At 46.6% G+C, this 21,968-nt stretch overlaps 3 protein-coding genes across 3 annotated transcripts; all 3 read right to left on the bottom strand.

Moving 5' to 3' along the window:
* Positions 1 to 506: 506 nt before the first annotated feature.
* Positions 507 to 5,389, bottom strand: MKKS (MKKS centrosomal shuttling protein). The gene is made up of 4 exons (XM_075267425.1): positions 4,399 to 5,389; positions 3,472 to 3,647; positions 2,394 to 2,504; positions 507 to 1,043 (listed from the first exon to the last, which is right to left on the bottom strand). Exons 1-4 carry the CDS (start codon positions 5,387 to 5,389, stop codon positions 600 to 602), a joined length of 1,722 nt encoding a protein of 573 aa, XP_075123526.1. The 3' UTR covers positions 507 to 599.
* Positions 5,390 to 5,436: 47 nt separating this feature from the next.
* LOC142197282 (uncharacterized) lies at positions 5,437 to 5,723 on the bottom strand. The gene has a single exon (XM_075267455.1). The coding sequence runs from the start codon at positions 5,721 to 5,723 to the stop codon at positions 5,571 to 5,573; it is 153 nt and encodes a 50-aa protein (XP_075123556.1). The 3' UTR covers positions 5,437 to 5,570.
* A 424-nt stretch (positions 5,724 to 6,147) lies between these two features.
* On the bottom strand, positions 6,148 to 10,770 carry LOC142197281 (uncharacterized). The gene is made up of 2 exons (XM_075267453.1): positions 10,702 to 10,770; positions 6,148 to 6,346 (listed from the first exon to the last, which is right to left on the bottom strand). The coding sequence occupies exon 2, from the start codon at positions 6,334 to 6,336 to the stop codon at positions 6,148 to 6,150; it is 189 nt and encodes a 62-aa protein (XP_075123554.1). The 5' UTR covers positions 6,337 to 6,346; positions 10,702 to 10,770.
* Positions 10,771 to 21,968: the final 11,198 nt, after the last annotated feature.

Raw genomic sequence — 21,968 nt, 5'->3', positions numbered from 1 at the left:
CCCATGTAACGTAAACAGCACGATTTGGCACCGTGGCATTTTACGATACCTGAAAAGTGGATGATATTTTGGCTAACCCAATCCACACATGGAGAAAAAAAAAAAAAAATCTGAAGAGGAAATGCTGCGATTTCAAAATCCATTGCGTGCATGTCAATTGTATCTACAGAAACACTGGTCTTTCCCGTCTAGGTATTAGGGCAAGTTCACACAGCAGAATGTGAAGAGGATCACTTTAAGCTGCCGGCTTTTCTTGCATCTAACCTCGATGAGATGCCGACGCAGATGCCGTGAATGACTCAGCTGTGGAATTTGCGTGAAGATAGGGATTGTCACAAATGTGAATGACTCCCATTGAAATGAATGGGAGGCATTTTTGCAGGCAGATTCCGTGTCAAAATCTGCCTTCAAAACACTGTGTGAACATACCCTTATATATGGACAGAAAGTATCCCTCAACGTATATGGCAGATTTTTGGCCTAAACACACTATAAAGTAAGGTGCAAACAAAACAGCTGTAGAAGTGTCAGATATATATTTGTTCATATAGATAAATAATTGAAATCTTTTTTTTTCTCAATTAAAATAATTTGTAGAATTAATTCTCATCTTTAACAATGTATGCCAGGTCCAAGATCAGACAAGCAGTATCCACAGCCACCCTTATAGCGTTACATTTTGCAGTGTAGCTATCTAAAATCAGAGTCTTTTTGGCTATTAATATTGGAGAGACTTCTGCACGGTCCCGGGGCCTGAACGGCTGATAGGGGCTCCCAAGCACAGTCCACTGTAGGCCATCCGTCCTCTGGAGGAGATGACAGCCACACATATGTCCCGTTTCTATATGTTTACCATCAACACTGGCCTCAGGAGGTATAGACCAAAAGTGACCGTCCTGTAAATCCGTAAGAATTTCCCCGCCATCGTGTTCCAACTTTCGTGCCGCAGCCTCTAATGAGGAACAGAAGCAGTCAGCCACTAGTCTGTATTCAGATGTTGTACATCTCAGTTCTTCAATATGGCAGGTGGGTATAGTTGTACTCTAAAAAGATAACACAAAGCGGTGAACTTACATCAGACATATACAGTATGTCATTTGTACTTACATGCAATAAGTTATACTGAGTGGGCTGCTTTGGACAATACGTGTTAGGGTATGCTCAAAACGCTGATTTCACCCCCCCCCCCCCATTGGATTTGCAGATGACCCTAGAATATCTGCTGTGGCTCCACACATGGATTAGCATACAAGGAGGTTAATCCACAAGTAGTAACCCTACCATGGTTTCTGCATTGTCCACTTTATACTGTAAGTTATAGGGTAGTCACAACAAGTTACCCCCTATCCTATGATCACTACTGATCTGTGGGTTTCCAACCTTTTGCACCCCTGCAATCACAAGAACTGGAGTATTTTGCACCCTAAATTGAGTGAAGTGGCAGATGAGAAATATGTGCCACTGCTTCATTAATTTCAATGAGAACCAAACAGAGACAGCCAAGTATCGAGTCTTCTACTACATGAGCACACATTTACAACCTGCCAAACTAGTTCTCATGATTGATGGGGGTTCCAGTGGACAGACCCCCACCACTAAGCAATATCCTTAGCTGAATGCTGGGAACTGTAAGGGTATGTTCACACAGAGGTTTTTTGCAGGCGGATCTGTGTGAAAAAGTCTCCCATTTATTTCAATGGGAGCCACTTTTTTTTTTTTTTTTTTAAACCGCTTGCAATTTTTTTTCAGCTAGCGGGAAAAAGAAGTGACATGCCCTATCTTCTCATGGCTGAGCCAGCCGCGGCGTCCACAGCTCAAGACACACTCCTGCTTAGGCCTAATCAGGAGCTGGATGCCGCTGCTCTGCATCCCGTTGTGGCTAGCTGGGCAGTAAAGTCACACGGTGAAAAAGGTTTCTGCCGTGTGAACATACCCTAACAGGGCTACACTTTGTGATCAGCCAATTCCTATGGGAAAAAAATTAGTGGCATCAGCTGTGACATTGGCTTCCATGCAGGGTTTTTCTGTCAGCCATGTTCACTGGACCTGTGCGCATAAATGTCAGTTGATGCTAGCATAATACAGGCTGTTCACAACTAATCTGAATACAACCCGAGAGAATCCTCTAATAGGGGATATAAAAATGGGATTTGTACACTAGAGAATCATTAACTACAAAATTGCATCTGCAGAACTTACTCAATATTCATTAGTGTTTTGGGCTCAATCCAGAGGTCTTATTGGAATCTGCTAAATTATGTTACCTACTTGTTGACAGCTTTCTGACCAGTCATGTGATCTCACACCGAAGATTAACACAGATTGGTTGAACAAGTCTACACGCTCCACCCCACAGACTCATTTAGTGACAGTAGTTTTGTTTACCCTTGTACCTTATATCGGATATAAGCAGCTACGTGTGCTTCAGTGCAGCCTCCTCCAAGCAGGAGCCATGGTTCCTTAAGCAGAAGATTTAAAGTGTGTTGAGCTGTCTGACACGTCCGCTGTAATGAAAGGACAGATTAAATATGATTAGATATAGAGATACTTACTATACTTCACCACAACAGGTTAACCACAGGTCAACGTTTAACTTACTTCCTGCCCGGGTCCTATTTTTTCTGGACTCGTTCCGACTTTTGGTCATATGATGGGAACCAGCACCCAGGTTGCTTCGCCTTCTCCTTCCTCTTCAATGGCATTACATGTACTATGGGGGCTGACTTTACTACTACAATGACCTATTCTGCCAGTCTCCATAGCACAGCTGTGAACACCTGAAAGGAGGGAGGAGGCAGAGCAACTGGGTCCCTGAGTTAGGATAGATATACATATATAACCTACTAATATCCCTTTGGATATTTTTTTGCACTTTCTTGTCATTTAAGCCACACTCCCTTGTACAGCAAGTCTTCGGTGCTGTCTACGCACCATCAATAAGCTATAAGGAGCCTCCTCTAGTGACACATTACTGAGATCAGTCCAGGACCTGGCAGACACAATGTGATATTAATCCTTTGGCAGCCTGTCCATTTGAAGAGGAGTTGTCGCCTCTCCTAAGTGATCTGTTTTAGTGAAGACTTGGATTCTCCATGAAATAATTCTATTGCAACTTCTCTAATGAAGCTGTGTTGTGCCGCCACTCTGTTATTGCTCCTAGAAATCAACAATTGGGTGAACCGCTGAGTTGAGCCATTCTCCTGATCAAAGTGTATGCCTGTCCAGTCAGAGCTACCAGTGTCAACGTAGGGACAAAGGGATGTCACACTGTGAGGATACACCATACTTGTGCACCTTTGTAGCCCAGTATCACTCTGGTAGATGCAGGAATGAGGGCCTGAACAGTTGTCTACCTACACATTATATATATATATATATATATATATATATATATATATATATATATATATATATCTCAGAAAAGAATGAATGGAGAAAATAAAAATACAGACTATAAAACATTCTGTTTACCGCAAGTTCCTTCAAGGAGGTCTCATTCCTGTTGCAGAGGACTATGGTGCACACGGCGGTGTTCCAGGGGACAAGGTGCAGGTAGTGCTTATTCTTATAGGACACTTTACTGATCTGCTTGAGGCTGCCATAACAAGTAGAGGAAACCAAACTGAGGGAACCTATAGGCTGCGCACCTGTAATACAAGGCAAAAAAATGTCACAATATAAAGAATTACATACAAAATGATACAGTATAAAGTACTCAAATAATACTGCTCCAACGCCAATCCTCTACAATCTAAAGTACAAAATCGGCACAAGCCTCATGATGCCTGAAGAGGAGATACGCCTGTAACCAGCCTAGGCAATGTAATGACATTAGCAGAACCAATCACCATAGCACAATTAGGGGTTTTCTGGGACTTAGGATAGGTCATCAACATATGATCAGAGGATGTCCGACACAGGACTCCCACACATCAGCTGGTGGAAGAGGTCACAGTATTCAGGTGAGTGCTGCAGCCTCTTTACAGAATACCAAGCTCAATGCAGTGGAATGGGACTGAGCTGCTGCTGTATCATGTGACCGATGAACTCGACGCCATAAACATATTGAAGAGGCCGCAGCATTCAAGCAGTTGATTTGTGGGGGTCCTGGATGTTGATCCCTCAACCACCACATACACATAATGACCTATTATATGGAAAAATGAAAGTGCTCCATGATGCAATGGTTTGAAAACTGCGCCAATCTCCATGTTTAGGCCATTTTCTGCATTATCTTGGCTATGGTGCTCTCGCCATGTAGAAATACATCCTAATAATTATAGTATCATTATTATAAGTTTCTGACTGGTTCTGTGGCCACAGTGAATGGAGAGACAGCCATGTGTGAACAAACCCATAAACATTTAAGTTGCATAAAACACGGCAAGGCGTTATTACCTGTCATGTGACTTATTGGTTCCATAAGAGCTGCTCCCAGTCTGTCCACAGCAAGGACATCTTGTTCCTTCAGATACTGTTTCAGCAATGGGTGGATCACTTTTTGACACAATAGTATTTGCACACCATCATCCACTAGCTGTTTCCCTAGAAAAATCAGCTGGTCCAACATGACTTTTTCTGGATCTACACCAGTCATAACTTCCACAGTGCCATCTCCCGTGTCACTAAATTCTCCGCACAATGATACAGAGAACAAGGCTAACTTCATGATGCTTGAGGATAGTCCAGAAGAAGGGATGAGTCTGCTCCAACTGAAGGCTGGCACATCAATGAGCACACCAGGCATAAAGGCAGACTCCATAACACTTAGGCCCTCGACTGTCACTATCAGAGTTCTTCCTAAAAGCTGACTGGGACTGGACTCGTTGGGGACTTTGGAGAGAAAAGCTTTTACGATCAGTAGAGTGACATGATCTACTTCTTTCATGGTCAACATACACGCTGGCTTGCTACAGAGCACGGAGCGGGTTAAATCGAGAAGCGATTTACTGTGGGTGAAGTCTACATGGATTTTGCAAGCGCAGTCCTCTGACTTCACGTAACTGAGAGACATGTCCAGAAGACTCTTATATATCCTAATCACCTTGTGGGATGAGACAGCTAGACTCAGACACCTGTCAATCAAGTTGCAGCAAAGAATTGCTGCAAAGAGTCCACAATCACTGAAGGCGGATATATGATTACGGACGGAGGCGACTAGTAACTGCATTGCGGGGTGGCGAAGAGACAGGTCACCTAGTAAGGCAGCGGATTGTGATGTTGTAGTAACACCCCCTCCACTACCATTATGAACCTGCTTGAGTCTTCCATACGGGCCATAGCACGAGCTCACAATCATCTGTATTGCACGCAGTGCTTCCCTTAGCGAGGCACTGGTGACGGGGCCGGCTGTACACAGAGATGGCTTTTTCGGATCAACTCTTTCCATTATGACTAGATAAGTTCCTGTTCCTCAAGACAATAATCAGGTTAGGATTAATAAAATTGTACAATTTATTAGCTCATACCATCAGGGGGAAACCTGTAACATTACAGTGGTACGTGACAAGTACATAGACAATCATCAGCACTGGTGACTTATCCTGGGCCATATATAAGAGTCGATGAGTTCAGTTGCCGTTTTTAGCGTCTTTGATGGCCACAGTTTCTCTAGCAGAACTCTTTGCCACCTTCTGAATAAAATATGTCCCAAAGTGGATGCCTAGAAAGGATAACCCAGCAACCCAAAGCCAGTTCTTCCTCAAAAATGATTTCTGTTTCATGGCTCCCCGGTTCTCAGACAAGAAGAGCTGCAAAAGAACAATCTGGAAAAAAAAAAAAAAGTTGCAATTAATCTCCATTCAACTTTTTGTCAAGTTCATCCTGAAACACAGAAACTAACGGTGACTTGTATACTTGCCAAAAACTATAGTAGTCTGATATTTAAAGAGGTCATTTTTTGTTGAATCCATTGCTGATTTATTTAGTATAATTTACAATCATGGCCGTGAGACAGATTTTTGAAGGCAAAAACCCATTATAAATACCTCTGGTCCCTGGCTAGTGGTTTCTGCCTACAAGGTGTGATAGACAAGTCTCGTGGTATGAGGTGCACATGAAGCCTGGTATAGCGATAGTATGAGGTGTAATAGTTAGGAATACACAGCGATGAAATAGACACCTACCTAGAGAACCACAAGCACAACACTATTTGGTTTTTGCATCCGTTTCTTTGCCAGTAAGAAATCGAAAAATGGATGGTAAGCGACCTTCACCCTCAGGATGAAATATTGGGCTTGACTGCATGTTATACCAGCCCCAGTGCACTACTCCAAGACCTGTTCCCATAACAATCAATACTTTGTAGCTCTTCCATACTGATCCTAGTCCCATCATTGGCACCAATCTACACAAAAACAAATAAACAAAAACGTAAGAAAAGTAATGCCGCAAAATAGGGAAGCAGACATAGCGAGGATGCAAGAGATGGGGACTGGTGGGGCCAAGAAAGCACCATTATACATGCTATAAGGAGGTGATACACACAACTCTATTATATTCAATCACAGCTAAAAAAAAATAAAACTGCAACATCATGCAAAGTAGGCAACTTTATATTACTACAACACACAGCCCTAAACCCAACTACCAAGTAACATAAGGCTGAGACGCAGAAGAGAAGACTTTTTGTATGTAACAGTCATACAGTATATACTCAGGATATTAGGAATTTATTTATTAGTCTCTATTCATAAAGATATAAAAAAAATCACCACGTGACGCCATCAAAATAGTCATACAGGCCATAAATACCTAAGCTGATCTACTGTCAACGGACTAGAATAATTCACTATGACCCATTCCTTTGTGGTGTCAATCTGTCCCATCTAACAGGTCACTGGTCGTATGAAGGAACATAGTAAGCAACATCATTATAGGGGTATTACAGTCAGTGGCACCTATGGAGACCCCTCTAATGGCCTGAATGAGGGAAATAAAGGTGACCCAATGGAAAGACTACTACTATAGGGAGTTGGAGTCAAGGATGCGTCCGGCTGCTCTACCCAAAGTCTATGGCACTACAAACACAGCGTTATGTCATAACTACCAGGCCGATATAGTCAGCGCTCATATTAGCCAGATGGCACAAAAAAAACTCAATTACTCAAAATCTGCCTCCTATAGATTTCAACAAGGCACAAATGGACACATCTCTTCTTAAAGACATAGATAAAATAAGTGTCCTACAAGATTCCACAGCAGCCACAGAGTCCTTTGCACGAGGCCTATTCATCTGGGCTTATTTAGCAGCACAATGCCGATGTTCTGCTAGGCATTCTACAACAGGGAGGAAAATAAAGAGGAATCTGAGGGGGGGGGGGGGGGGGAGGTGAAGGGTGTCCGCCGCAAATTCCTTGTTATTTTCCATAATCTGAATGAGCACATACACAGGAACAAATCCACTTTAAGGCTAAGGCCCCACGGGCCGTATCTGCAGCACTAAAGTGCTGCGGGAAGAACCGCTGCGTGAACGCATTGCTGTTCTTTCCGCAGCGCTTTGAAGAGAAAGTTCACTGAGTTTTCCTCCACGGACTTTCTCTTAACATTGTATCTACGGGAAAGCTGCCGGCGTTTCAGTAGATATAATTGACATGCTGCGATTTGCAAAGCCGCAACAATGCGGCAGCATGGTACTTACCTGCATGTTCCCCTCTGTTCCTGCCCTGAGCCAGCTGTCACCTATGTTACTTAGCAGTGACATCAAATGCGCTGACAATGCGCTGAATTCAGCGCACTATTGGCTTTCCAGCAGTATATAGAACTGCCTGTGCCCCAAACCATGAAAGGTCCTCTTTAAAGATTAGTTTATTAGGTACAAAGCTGGGGTCGAACCCAGGACATGGTGCATACAAAGCTCCAGCCACAAGCTCCATTAGCTTCAACTTCTTTCCCTGTATAATGTATTGGTATGAAGAGAAATCTCTCTATACAAACATATATTTCAGACATATTTCTCTACACACATTATACAGGGAAATAAATATACTATTGAGGGAGACAACTGAAAGAGGAAAATAAAAAGAATTTCCATTGCAGCCAAGGGAGTTTGTGGTTCAGTCAGTAAGGTGACAGCTTAGCATGCTTGGTAGCCTATGTCCTATGTTACACATCCTGGGCTCAATCCCTGCCTTGTACCTAAAGAAATAAACGAAACACAGATTATAATAGATGGAGGGGTCTGCTCAGTAACTTTCTGAAAGCGTTTGTATTTTTTCATTATATATTTAGATATTACTAAAGCTTTAACAGTAATGTAAATTCCAATAATCCCATTTTAGTTAAACACGGCATTAAATGGGCTTCATAAAACAGAGTGCTGGTTTTCCATTGTTCTGATCGGGGTCAGTCGTTCTTAATTCAAACTAGTGAAGGAAAAAAATTCCTCCGTGCAGGACTTTTTCCTCAGAGAAATGTGAATGTAGCCAATTATTTGGGATTATTATTATTATTATATGGGGTCTGAATAAATGTAGCTATCCAGAATAGCAGACATGGCGGCATTGCAAGGACTCCATTGTAAGTAAAGAAGGTCCATCTGTCATATGGGAGTCAGAAACAGCAACCAAACAAATTGATGGAAGTGTGAACAGAACCTAAGGCTCAATTCACACTTAGTATCCAACAAAATAGTGTGAGTTTAAAACATAACTTTTAATAAATATAGTATTTAAAATTAGTGTGCAAACGTGTGATGGATGAACTTGTAGACACAATTGTTCACGGTATATGGATAATTCAGTCAACTTTGTTTCTTATCCATTATGAAATTCTTATACCGATATTCCTATTGTCATTATCATCCTAAAATCATATATTTCCAACCACTAATCTTACACAATTACTGCATTGGTTAGTGGCATGGAAAAAACTGGCGGCTATAATACTGTATAGACAATTTAAGCCACTACTCTCTGCATATGTGCAAGTTCAGTGCCGGGACATAAGATGTGTATGTCATACAGGTTCAGGGTTTGTTACTAGTTCCTCTAGAAAATCAATTATTCCTATGTCTCTACGGCTTCAGCTATTAGTATTAGACATTAGTTAGTTCTTCCCTTGTCATCCGATATCCATTGGGGGATGACTCCTAAGAGTGATTTACAGAGTCTAACACTGCGCATAGTGCCGAGGAGGAGACGCTGAAGCTTGCCACTGGACGGTGGAAGCTCAGGCTCCCCAAAAACTTAATTTATTTTGCCAAATTTATCCCCTGATGAAACCTGAATAGGGTAGAAACGCATAGGGCTACAACTAGGATTGATAAGGCAAAGAGAAATATGCCGGGTCATTGACGTGTCTAAGTACAGAGCTAGCCAGCACCAGCCTGCTTTAGCTTCACGGATCATTAATTCAGTGAGTCAGGCTGACCTCCACAACCAGGCACACAGGACATATGCAGCTTAATGTCCAGGTGGGAGGTAGCTTGTGTCGGAGGTTAGCATACTGCAGCTGGTTGTCGAACAGCACGGACGGAGGCAGGGATAACTGTGAAGGGGCTGATTAACACACTATCTGCTGTATGTTGACTGATATCAGAGTTACACACTGACATTGATATACAGAAACAGGATAGTGGCAAGAGTTAAGCTCCGAGAGTTAAGCTCCGAGATCCTCCTGTATGTTGCAGTTTTGATATACACTGACACAAGCCGAGGGCAGATACCAGCTAAGCACAGTATAGAGAGTGGAGGTGCAGTCAGACTCCGTGTTAGACTCTGTAAATCACTCTTAGGAGTCATCCCCCGATGGATATCGGATGACAAGGGAAGAACTAACTAATGTCTAATACTAATAGCTGAAGCCGTAGAGACATAGGAATAATTGATTTTCTAGAGGAACTAGTAACAAACCCTGAACCTGTATGACATACACATCTTATGTCCCGGCACTGAACTTGCACATATTCAGAGAGTAGTGGCTTAAATTGTCTATACAGTATTATAGCCGCCAGTTTTTTCCATGCCACTAACCAATGCAGTAATTGTGTAAGATTAGTGGTTGGAAATATATGATTTTAGGATGATAATGACAATAGGAATATCGGTATAAGAATTTCATAATGGATAAGAAACAAAGTTGACTGAATTATCCATATACCGTGAACAATTGTGTCTACAAGTTCATCCATCACACGTTTGCACACTAATTTTAAATACTATATTTATTAAAAGTTATGTTTTAAACTCACACTATTTTGTTGGATACTAGTTAAACACGAGTGGGAGTACACCATCATATTTAATTTATTGTTGCTATAATCAATTCACACTTACAATGTAAATAGGGGAATCGTGAACGCTAACAATGTCGTTTTTCGGAAAATCGTAAACATGACTCTGTTTTCACAGACCTATCAGTGAAAGTCAATGAGTCTGTGGGAAATTAAAGGATGACACACCGGCACGTCATTGCTGCGCCATTTTTTTCCCTGCAAATATAACTGATGGCTGCTATACCCGCACCAGCACATCTGCACTGCACATTGTAAAGGTCACAAAATGACACAACTATTATCAGTGACACAATATTGGTGACAGTCTTCTACTATAGTCAATGCATTCACAATACAGGTGACACTAACAGGTGACCAAGAGAACTTGCCTCAGCTGGGACTAGTAGTTCTACAACAAGTGTACAGTTACTGCAGGCTGCAGCCAAACCCGAGCCAGTACCTGTGACTGTTGCTAATAAAGTTCTTACCTGCAGTGCACAGAGCAGCCGGTTCTACCGCAGGAAGTTCAGCACCGGAAGTGGAGAGGAGGAGACAACACTGCGCTCAGGTCACCTTCTAGTCCTAAAGCGGCAATCACGCTGCCAAACATCCACCAATAGGAGCGCATCTCTCATTCGCTTTTTTCAAGATTCTATGAAACGTGAGCGCCGATTGGTTGTTATGTAATACATGCGTTTCGACTAATTACACAAGGGAAGGCGATAACCAGGAGATGGAAAGAACTTAGCGAGAAGGACTACAAGAAAATGGCGTCCTTATAGGTTGTGTAACAGATGTGACGTGTGGATGTTTTCCCTCTTTCTATACGTATATGAACAGGATGCTCAGATTATACCAGTACTATAGGTGTCAACTTTAGAGATTGTCCCCACAATCCACAATACTCCATTTATATTGTTTTTTCACTTCCATATGAAATTCCTCAGTTGTACACAGCTAATCTTCCCATTAGTCAGGGGCCTAACCAGAGCTTGTCCTATTGGTACCCTGTTTCCCCAAAAATAAGACACCCCCCCTTTACCTCCTGGACCACCTACAACCGGCAGTCATGCCGGCGCTCTGCTAATGAAGTGCCGGCGTGACTGCCGATTGCCCCCCGCTCCAGCCGCTGCATAAGACATTCCCCGAAAATAAGACAGGTCATATATTTCGGAAGATAATTTAATATAAGACACTGTCTTATTTTCGGGAGCAAGCATATACAGGAGAAGCAGGTTCGTCCTGCAGCAGAAGGGGTTGGTTGAGCTGCCCAGACACCGTATAATGCATACCTCCCAACTTTTGAAGAACTGAAAGAGGGCCAAAATGTGCGGCAAATTTAGCCCTGCCCACTTTTGTGTTGACTCCGCCCACTCGTTAATTTTTCATGTGCCCGCACACAATATAATCCTCCTACAGTCACCCGTAAATTATATGTCCCCCCTCTATCTCTCCCCCAGTTTCATATACACCCTTCATCTGCCCCCAGTTTCATGTCCCCCTTCCATCTCTGCCCCCAGATTCATGTCCCCACATCTCTGCCCCCAGTTTCATGTCCCCTCCATCTCTGCCCCCAGATTCATGTCCCTCCATCTCTGCCCCCAGATTCATGTCCCCCCAGATTCATGTCCCCCCTCCATCTCTGCCCCCAGATTCATGTCCCCCATCTCTGCCCCCAGATTCATGTCCCCCCACCATCTCTGCCCCCAGATTCATGTCTCCCATCTCTGCCCCCAGATTCATGTCCCCTCCATCTTTGCCCCCAGATTCATGTCCCTCCATCTCTGCCCCCAGATTCATGTCCCCCATCTCTGCCCCCAGATTCATGTCCCCCATCTCTGCCCCCAGATTCATGTCCCCCATCTCTGCCCCCAGATTCATGTCCCCCATCTCTGCCCCCAGATTCATGTCTCCACATCTCTGCCCCCAGATTCATGTCCTCTCCATCTCTGCCCCCAGATTCATGTCCCTCCATCTCTGCCCCAGATTCATGTCCCCCATCTCTGCCCCCAGATTCATGTCCCCCATCTCTGCCCCCAGATTCATGTCCCCTCCATCTTTGCCCCCAGATTCATGTCCCTCCATCTCTGCCCCCAGATTCATGTCCCCCATCTCTGCCCCCAGATTCATGTCCCCCATCTCTGCCCCCAGATTCATGTCCCCCATCTCTGCCCCCAGATTCATGTCCCCCATCTCTGCCCCCAGATTCATGTCCCCCATCTCTGCCCCCAGATTCATGTCCCCCATCTCTGCCCCCAGATTCATGTCTCCACATCTCTGCCCCCAGATTCATGTCCTCTCCATCTCTGCCCCCAGATTCATGTCCTCTCCATCTCTGCCCCCAGATTCATGTCCCCTATCTCTGCCCCCAGATTCATGTCCTCTCCATCTCTGCCCCCAGATTCATGTCCCTCCATCTCTGCCCCAGATTCATGTCTCCCATCTCTGCCCCCAGATTCATGTCCCCCATCTCTGCCCCCAGATTCATGTCCCCTCCATCTTTGCCCCCAGATTCATGTCCCTCCATCTCTGCCCCCAGATTCATGTCCCCCATCTCTGCCCCCAGATTCATGTCCCCCATCTCTGCCCCCAGATTCATGTCCCCCATCTCTGCCCCCAGATTCATGTCCCCCATCTCTGCCCCCAGGTTCATGTCCCCCATCTCTGCCCCCAGATTCATGTCTCCACATCTCTGCCCCCAGATTCATGTCCTCTCCATCTCTGCCCCCAGATTCATGTCCCCTATCTCTGCCCCCAGATTCATGTCCCCTATCTCTGCCCCCAGATTCATGTCCTCTCCATCTCTGCCCCCAGATTCATGTCCCCATCTCTGCCCCCAGATTCATGTCCCCCATCTCTGCCCCCAGATTCATGTCCCCCATCTCTGCCCCCAGATTCATGTCCCCCATCTCTGCCCCCAGATTCATGTCTCCACATCTCTGCCCCCAGATTCATGTCCTCTCCATCTCTGCCCCCAGATTCATGTCCCCTATCTCTGCCCCCAGATTCATGTCCCCTATCTTTGCCCCCAGATTCATGTCCTCTCCATCTCTGCCCCCAGATTCATGTCCCCCATCTCTGCCCCCAGATTCATGTCCCCCATCTCTGCCCCCAGATTCATGTCCCCCATCTCTGCCCCCAGATTCATGTCCCCACATCTCTGCCCCCAGTGTCATGCCGTCCTCTCCATCTCTGCCCCCAGTGTCATGCCGTCCTCTCCTTCATCTGCCCCCAGATTCATGTTCCACCTCCACATTAAACTTACCTTCTCTGCTCCCTCGCCGCTCTCTGCGCGCCTCTCTCGTTGACACATGCGGCTGAAGGAAGGAGCTGACACAGGTCAGCTCCTCGCTTCGCCGCTGCGTGTCTCTCTCGCTGACACATATGCGGCTGAAGCGAGGAGCTGACCTGTGTCAGCTCCTTCCTTCAGCCGCATGTGTCAGCGAGAGAGGCACGCAGCAACGAAGCGAGGAGCTGACCTGTGTCAGCTCTTTCCTTCAGCCGCATATGTGTTCAACTCAGATCGGCGTCCTCTGGACGCCGATCTGAGTTGAAATCGGGACATACCTCCCTCCAACCGGGACCGCGGGACATGTCACCCAAATCGTGAATGTCCCGCGGAAATCGGGATGGTTGGGAGGTATGTATAATGCACTGCCTAGGATATGTTCACACAGAGTTTTATGCAGGCGGATTTTGAGGAGGAATCCGCCTGCAAAAATGTCTGCCATTCATTTCAATGACAGTGGCTTGCTTTTTTTTCCCACAAGCGATTTGTTTTCAGCTAGCAGGAAAAAGAAGCAACATGCTCTATCTTCCTGCGGATTCCACGGCTCGAGACTCGCTGCTGATTAGGCCCATTCGTTCAGGTCTAATCGTTAGCGGCATTCTGCTGCGGCTAGCCATGTGGAAGAGTCACGGCAGAAAGTGCCCCCAAATAGTATGAAGTCCCCTAGCGGGAACAAACCGCTAGCGGAAAAAAGAACGCTCGTGGTCTGCATAGACCTCTATTGTGAGGGGGCAGATTTTGAGGAGGATTCAGTGCCAAAATCCGCCCCCTCTTGCCCCGTGTGAACTAGCTCTAAGAGCCCTTAGACATTATAATGCCCTCTCACTGGCCCCCACATAGTATAATCTCCCCTAAGTATCTATAGACATTATAATGCCCCCTCATTGGCCCCCACACAGTACAATGTCCACTAAGTGTTCCAACACATTACAATTTTATGCTCTGTGGGGCCTCCAGTAACCACAAAGGATTTAAAAAAAATGGTGGATGCAAGTCTGAGGCCTGTGTAGTGTACAGGTCAGTAAAATTGGCATATATGACACATAGATTGGTGCCTTGTGTCATCAGTGGTTTATACTGACCCATTCATTGACCCGCACATACAGACAGGTATAGGAGCTGCTCAGTATTTTGCAGCTCTTTACAACCCAGACCCACATCTGCAACATCTATAATGGCTGTGTGCATGGGCCCATAGAAATGAAAGGGTCCATACTTTTATTCACAGTTGCTGACCCACAATTGCAGAAAAAAACTGTGGTTATGTGCATGGGCCCCATTTACTTGTGGCCCCATTTACTATCAGTAGGTTCATGTACAGGTAATCCCTCTGTTTCTAATTGTACCATAGCCACAAATGTCGGCTATACAAGCGAAAACCTGCCCCAAAGTCTAAAGGATTGCTCAAAAGCACACTTGTATTTGTAGCCAACCTCCTTTTTTCTTCACGTAAAAGTCAGTTGACTCTGTTTTTGGTATATTTTATAACCAATCATTGGCCGACATGGCTGGAATCTTCCATTTCATTCAGTGAAAATCTCATACGTATGGTGAGCCTCACTGGGTACGATAAACAAACATGAGTCTGGTAATCTTAAAAAGGTTTTACATGACTTTTTAATTGATGATCTATCCTTAGGATTGGCCATCAATTGAAGATTGTGGGGGTCAGTGGCATAACTAGGAATGGCGGGGCCCTGTAGCGAACTTTTGACATGGGGTCCCCCCATGACCGACCCCTCCTACGCATTCCTGCGCGTTCTATTATGCCCCATAGTGGCCCCTGCACACTGTATTATCCCCCATTGTGGCCCCTGCACACAGTATTATCCCCCATAGTGGCCCCTACACACAGTATTATCCCCCATAGTGGCCCCTGCACACAGTATTATCCCCCATAGTGGCCCCTGTACACAGTATTATCCTCATCAGTGGCCCCTGCACACAGTATTATGTCCCACTGTGGACACCCATAAACAATTATTATACTCTGGGGTCTTTTCAGACCTCAGAGTATAATAATCGGAGACCCAGGGGAATAAAAACATAAAAAAACTACTGTTTCTTACCTGTCCCCAGCTCCTACGCTGTCTTCTCCACTGCCATCCCTCGTCAATGACATCGGACGTCACATGACCCCGGACGCAGGCCCGTCTGACGTCAGACAACAAGGAAGGAGGCCTGCACGGATCGTGGAGAGGTAAGTAACAGTGTTTTTAATGTTTCTTACCGCTCCCAGTCCGCCAATCATTATACTCGGGGGTCCGAAAAGACCCCCGAGTATAATGATAGCAGCGGTAGCGGCTGTCACCGGGCCCCTAATGTCCCGGGCCCTGTGGCATCTGCCTCTGCTGCTATGGCGGTAGTTATGCCACTGGTGGGGGTCCAAAACTCAGGACACCTGCACATCTCAGAAAGTGATTTCATACCCATTGGTCATATGGCAATACTGTAACTTAGTCCCATTAATTCTGCACAAACCCTTTCATTGTTTTACATGCATATGCCCTGTTCTTACACCCTACCCACAATGGCTTGGCTGCCCCCGATGGCTATATACTCCATAATTTAAATGGGGTAATGGTCATCCAGTAGGTCATCACTCCAGCCTGTCAGCCGAGGAGCTTTATTGTGACACGCACAGTATTTCGCCTATACTAAAGCCTAAGAAACTGTACAGTTTCGGTAAGTGTTCATTTTGTTTTGCACAAGCCACTTTCCAGTTGTTGCTGACATCCTCCATAGTATTCTATGGTCCAAGTAAGGGCTAGTTCACACTTTGCGCGGTAGGGTGGATTTTGACACCGAGAGTGACACGTGGAGCCGCGTCACTCTCGGGTCAAAACCCGCCTGCCACAACTGTCGCGGCTTCCCCCTCTGGAGTCGGCTCAAATGAATGGGCCGACTCTGGAGGTTGCTCAACGAGCCGCGGAATCTGCCTTAAGAAAGGGCAGCCCACTTCTTCTTTCCGTGAGCAACATGATGTGGAGCAACATGACGTGGATTAAGCGCCATAATCCGCCCCCTCTCTTCCCGTGTGAACAGGCCCTAAGTGTTTGGGATCCACATTGCTCCTTTGCAATGAAAGGTTTACCATGTTGGGGTGGAAGTTTCTTAAAAATGTCAGTAAGGTAAAGATGACCCATAAATCCAGGCCATATATTCAGGAGGTGAATATAGGCAGCAGGTATAGAGGTTTCCCAGGCAATGTGGGAATGATGTAAAGTTAATAAATAGAGATGAGCGAGTACTGTTCGGATCAGCCGATCCGAACAGCACGCTCCATAGAAATGAATGGATGCACCTGGTACTTCCGCTTTGACGGCGGCCGGCCGCTTAACCCCCCGCGTGCCAGCTACGTCCATTCATTTCTATGTGAGCGTGCTGTTCGGATCGGCTGATCCGAACAGTACTCGCTTATCTCTATTAATAAACAAACGTGTTATCTTTTGCCCCTTCCTAACCGACCTCCCCCCACTGTTTCACTGGTTAGGAGCTCATCCTCTCTGCCAGTCTTTATTTTTGATGATCACTGACATGATTGCTGGAACCCCGGAGTCAGGGACCAAATAAATAGAGAGGACCTGGGACCCACTATTTGGTATGATAGGAGAGCCAGGAGAGGGGATAACATTCCCAGCTGTCAATTGTAATTTTTATTGAAAAACTTTTTTCAGGATACAGAGCAAATCAAGGAATCGAGTAGAATTCAAACAATAAACGGTTAAAAAGAGCAAACATTCAAAGTAATGCAAGGGAAAAAAAGAAAAGGGGGGGGAGTGGAAGGAGTCAGAGGCCCTGGAGAATGCAGTAAGATTCCCAATTAGACCAAACAGCCTGGAAAACCTCCAAGGAATGATTAAGTGATGCAGTAAGGTATTCCATGCTGCGCACGGATTTCATCCTAGCTATGAGTTCAGAATCAGATGGGGGGAGCGCCTCTTCCAGTGAAGAGCAATGAGAGTTTTAGTGGCCGTGCAAAGGTAAAGAAACAACTTTGATGTCGTCTTGCCTAAGTGGGAGGGAGGAAGATTAAGCAAATAAACTAGGGGATCTAAGGGGACGCCCTGCAAAAAAAGGCCGTCAGTAATGGACTGGACTTCAAACCAAAATGGGCGGATCCTAGAACAGTCCCAAAAGATATGGTACAATGACCCAATTTCCATCTGACAGCGCCAGCAGTGGGGAGAAATACTAGGGTTCAGGGAATGGAGGAGGGCCGGGGTATGATACCAATGCATTAGGAGCTTGTACTGCGTTTCGCGATAGGAAATGCAGGTGGAGGAACTGGCTGCACGCGACCAAATAATCTGCCACTGACCGGGAGAGATCCGCCTATCCAACACCCCAGACCATCTGTCCATATACCTATGGGAGACGAAAGAGTGTCCTTCAGGGGAAGAAAGTAGCCTATATATGCCAGAGATCAGGCCGGCCGTGGAGGTGCCCGCCTGACACAATTTCTCAAAAGCGGTGGGCGAGGAGACCTTCAAGGATCGGAACTGAGAAAAAACAAAAAGTACTATCTGCTGGTAATGTAGCCATTCAGACGTAGGCATGTGTAGTTCAGTTGTAAAATAATCAAAATAATCAAAGGGCCTGAGCTCCAAGGACAGAGGATCAACCAGATCTGCAAGATGGAAAAGACCCAGCTTACTCCAGGGCTTGACCATTGATGCAGTAAGGCCCCTCCAGGAGGAGGGGGTTATAGAGGAAAGAGACCATAGAAGAGCACAGGGAAGCTAGGGGAAAAAGTTTAAAACAAGTTAGCCAAACCGCTCTCGTGAAGCAGATGGGCCCAAGGCGGGGAACAGAGGGAAGAGGCGGAGTGTGGGACCACAAAAAGGCATTAGGATGGACCGGAGCTAGCCAAAGCTTCTCTATTTCAGCCCAATTCGTGCAGGCTTGGGGAGAGGCCCATAAGGGAACACAACGCAGGTGGGAGGCCCAGTAATAATGCACAAGATGGGGAACCGCCAATCCCCCTTCACCTTTACCCGAAAGCATAACTGAACGAGGGATACGGTGTCTCTTGCCATTCCAGATAAACTGGAAAATCGACCTCTGGAGGGCACGCAACTCCAAACGCGGGACTGCCACTGGGAGGGTCTCAAAGAAATATAAAAGTTTAGGAAGGAGAGTCATTTTTACTGCCGCGATACGACCCAAGAGGGATATTGGCAAGGGGCGCTATCTATCCAGAAGAGCTCGTAATTCATTAAACAAGCGTGAGAAATTGACCGAATAGAGAGTAGAGTAAGAAGAGGACAAATGAATCCCTAAATACCGAAGGGAACGCGAGCGCCATTGGAAATGGAAATTAGATTGAAGAAGCTGGAGATCAGTCGAAGGGATATTCAGTGGGGATCTCTACTTTTCAAGGAAACCGGAATCCAGTCGATCGGAGCAGTACCGGAGCAGACAGTACCGAAGCGCACCTACTTTCCACGCCGGGGCCTTTGGGGCTACAGGGTTGATCGACCCCTCGTTGGAAAGCTCTAGATCTCTACTTTTCAAGGAATCCGGAATCCAGTCAATCGGATGTAAGGAGGCGGAGCTACGTCTCCCGGAAGAGAGGCAACTTTAAGCGCGAATGGCTTTCAAATAAAGGGTGAAATAGGCCCACTTTGGGAGGCCGCAGCTCCTCCAAATCAGGTCCGAGAAGCACAATTCTGGTATGGTTTGAAAGGGCGGATCTCTGGCTTTAAAGCGCTTCTCTCGGATTTTCGATTGGGCAAATAGTACCGGAGCAGACAGTACCGACACGCACCTACCCGCCACGCCGGGGCCTTTGGGGCTACAGGGTTGATCGACCCCTCGTTGGAAAGCTCTAGATCTCTACTTTTCAAGGACACCAGAATCCAGTCGATCGGATGTAAGGAGGCGGAGCTACGTCTCCCGGAAGAGAGGCAACTTTATGCGCGAATGGCTTCCAAATGGGGTGAAATAGGCCCACTTTGGGAGGCCGCAGCTCCTCCAAATCAGGTCCGAGAAGCACAATTCTGGTATGGTTTGAAAGGGCGGATCTCTGGCTTTAAAACGCTTCTCTCGGATTTTCGATTGGGCAGATAGTACCGGAGCAGACAGTACCGACACGCACCTACCCGCCACGCTGGGGCCTTTGGGGCTACAGGGTTGATCGACCCCTCGTTGGAAAGCTCTAGATCTCTACTTTTCAAGGACACCGGAATCCTTTCGATCGGATGTAAGGAGGCGGAGCTACGTCTCCCGGAAGAGAGGCAACTTTAAGCGCGAATGGCTTCCAAATGGGGTGAAATAGGCCCACTTTGGGAGGCCGCAGCTCCTCCAAATCAGGTCCGAGAAGAACAATTCTGGTATGGTTTGAAAGGGCGGATCTCTGGCTTTAAAACGCTTCTCTCGGATTTTCGATTGGGCAGATAGTACCGGAGCAGACAGTACCGACGCGCACCTACCCGCCACGCCGGGGCCTTTGGGGCCTTTGGGACCCAGCTTACTCCAGGGCTTGACCATTGATGCAGTAAGGCCCCTCCGGGAGGAGGGGGTTATAGAGGAAAGAGACCATAGAAGAGCACAGGGAAGCTAGGGGAAAAAGTTTAGAACAAGTTAGCCAAACCGCTCTCGTGAAGAAGATGGGCCCAAGGCGGGGAACAGAGGGAAGAGGCGGAGTGTGGGACCACAAAAAGGCATTAGGATGGACCGGAGCTAGCCAAAGCTTCTCTATTTCAGCCCACTTCGTGTAGGCTTGGGGAGAGGCCCATAAGGGAACACAATGCAGGTGGGAGGCCCAGTAATAATGCACAAGATGGGGAACCGCCAATCCCCCTTCACCTTTACCCGAAAGCATAACTGAACGAGGGATACGGTGTCTCTTGCCATTCCAGATAAACTGGAAAATCGACCTCTGGAGGGCACGCAACTCCAAACGCGGGACTGCCACTGGGAGGGTCTCAAAGAAATATAAAAGTTTAGGAAGGAGAGTCATTTTTACTGCCGCGATACGACCCAAGAGGGATATTGGCAAGGGGCGCCATCTATCCAGAAGAGCTCGTAATTCATTAAACAAGCGTGGGAAATTGACCGAATAGAGAGTAGAGTAAGAAGAGGACAAATGAATCCCTAAATACCGAAGGGAACGCGAGCGCCATTGGAAATGGAAATTAGATTGAAGAAGCTGGAGATCAGTCGAAGGGATATTCAGTGGGGATCTCTACTTTTCAAGGAAACCGGAATCCAGTCGATCGGAGCAGTACCGGAGCAGACAGTACCGAAGCGCACCTACTTTCCACGCCGGGGCCTTTGGGGCTACAGGGTTGATCGACCCCTCGTTGGAAAGCTCTAGATCTCTACTTTTCAAGGAAACCGGACTCCAGTTGATCGGATGTAAGGAGGCGGAGCTACGTCTCCAGGAAGAGAGGCAACTTTAAAGCGCGAATGGCTTTCAAATGGGGTGAACTAGGCCCACTTTGGGAGGCCGCAGCTCCTCCAAATCAGGTCCGAGAAGCATAATTCTGGAATATTTTGGAAGGGCTTATCTCTGGCTTTAAAACGCTTCTCTCGGATTTTCGATTGGGCGCATAGTACCGGAGCAGACAGTACCGGTGCGCACCTACCTGCCACGCCGGGGCCTTTGGGGCTACAGGGTTGATCGACCCCTCGTTGGAAAGCTCTAGATCTCTACTTTTCAAGGAATCCGGAATCCAGTCGATCAGATCTAAGGAGGCGGAGCTACGTCTCCCGGAAGAGAGGCAACTTTAAAGCGCAAATGCCTTTCAAATGGGGTGAAATAGGCCCATTTTTGGAGGCCGCAGCTCCTCCAAATCAGGTCCGAGAAGCACAATTCTGGTATATTTTGAAAGGGCGGATCTCTGGCTTTAAATCGATTCTCTCGGATTTTTGATTGGGCGCATAGAACCGGAGCAGACAGTACCGGCGCGCACCTACCCGCCACGCCGGGGCCTTTGGGGCTACAGGGTTGATCGACCCCTCGTTGGAAAGCTCTAGATCTCTACTTTTCAAGGAATCCGGAATCCAGTTGATCGGATGTAAGGAGGCGGAGCTACGTCTCCAGGAAGAGAGGCAACTTTAAAGCGCGAATGGCTTTCAAATGGGGTGAACTAGGCCCACTTTGGGAGGCCGCAGCTCCTCCAAATCAGGTCCGAGAAGCATAATTCTGGAATATTTTGGAAGGGCGTATCTCTGGCTTTAAAACGCTTCTCTCGGATTTTCGATTGGGCGCATAGTACCGGAGCAGACAGTACCGGTGCGCACCTACCTGCCACGCCGGGGCCTTTGGGGCTACAGGGTTGATCGACCCCTCGTTGGAAAGCTCTAGATCTCTACTTTTCAAGGAATCCGGAATCCAGTCGATCAGATGTAAGGAGGCGGAGCTACGTCTCCCGGAAGAGAGGCAACTTTAAAGCGCAAATGCCTTTCAAATGGGGTGAAATAGGCCCATTTTTGGAGGCCGCAGCTCCTCCAAATCAG

This window comes from Leptodactylus fuscus, chromosome 3, assembly GCF_031893055.1.
Source record: "Leptodactylus fuscus isolate aLepFus1 chromosome 3, aLepFus1.hap2, whole genome shotgun sequence".
NCBI classification, from domain to species: domain Eukaryota; kingdom Metazoa; phylum Chordata; class Amphibia; order Anura; family Leptodactylidae; genus Leptodactylus; species Leptodactylus fuscus.
The sequence above is the reverse complement of the archived record's forward strand: the minus strand, read 5'-3'. Positions and strand labels throughout refer to the sequence as shown.

What these genes read in the sequence shown, in the direction of transcription:
- LOC142197282 (XM_075267455.1), bottom strand. Translation starts at nt 5,723, where the DNA reads ATGAAACAGAAATCATTTTTGAGGAAGAACTGGCTTTGGGTTGCTGGG.
- LOC142197281 (XM_075267453.1), bottom strand. Translation starts at nt 6,336, where the DNA reads ATGATGGGACTAGGATCAGTATGGAAGAGCTACAAAGTATTGATTGTT.
- MKKS (XM_075267425.1), bottom strand. Translation starts at nt 5,389, where the DNA reads ATGGAAAGAGTTGATCCGAAAAAGCCATCTCTGTGTACAGCCGGCCCC. An exon ending in ACCAATAAGTCACATGACAG is followed by an intron (nt 3,648 to 4,398) that starts GTAATAACGCCT and finishes CTTGTATTACAG; the next exon opens with GTGCGCAGCCTATAGGTTCC. An exon ending in CCTCCTTGAAGGAACTTGCG is followed by an intron (nt 2,505 to 3,471) that starts GTAAACAGAATG and finishes CTTTCATTACAG; the next exon opens with CGGACGTGTCAGACAGCTCA.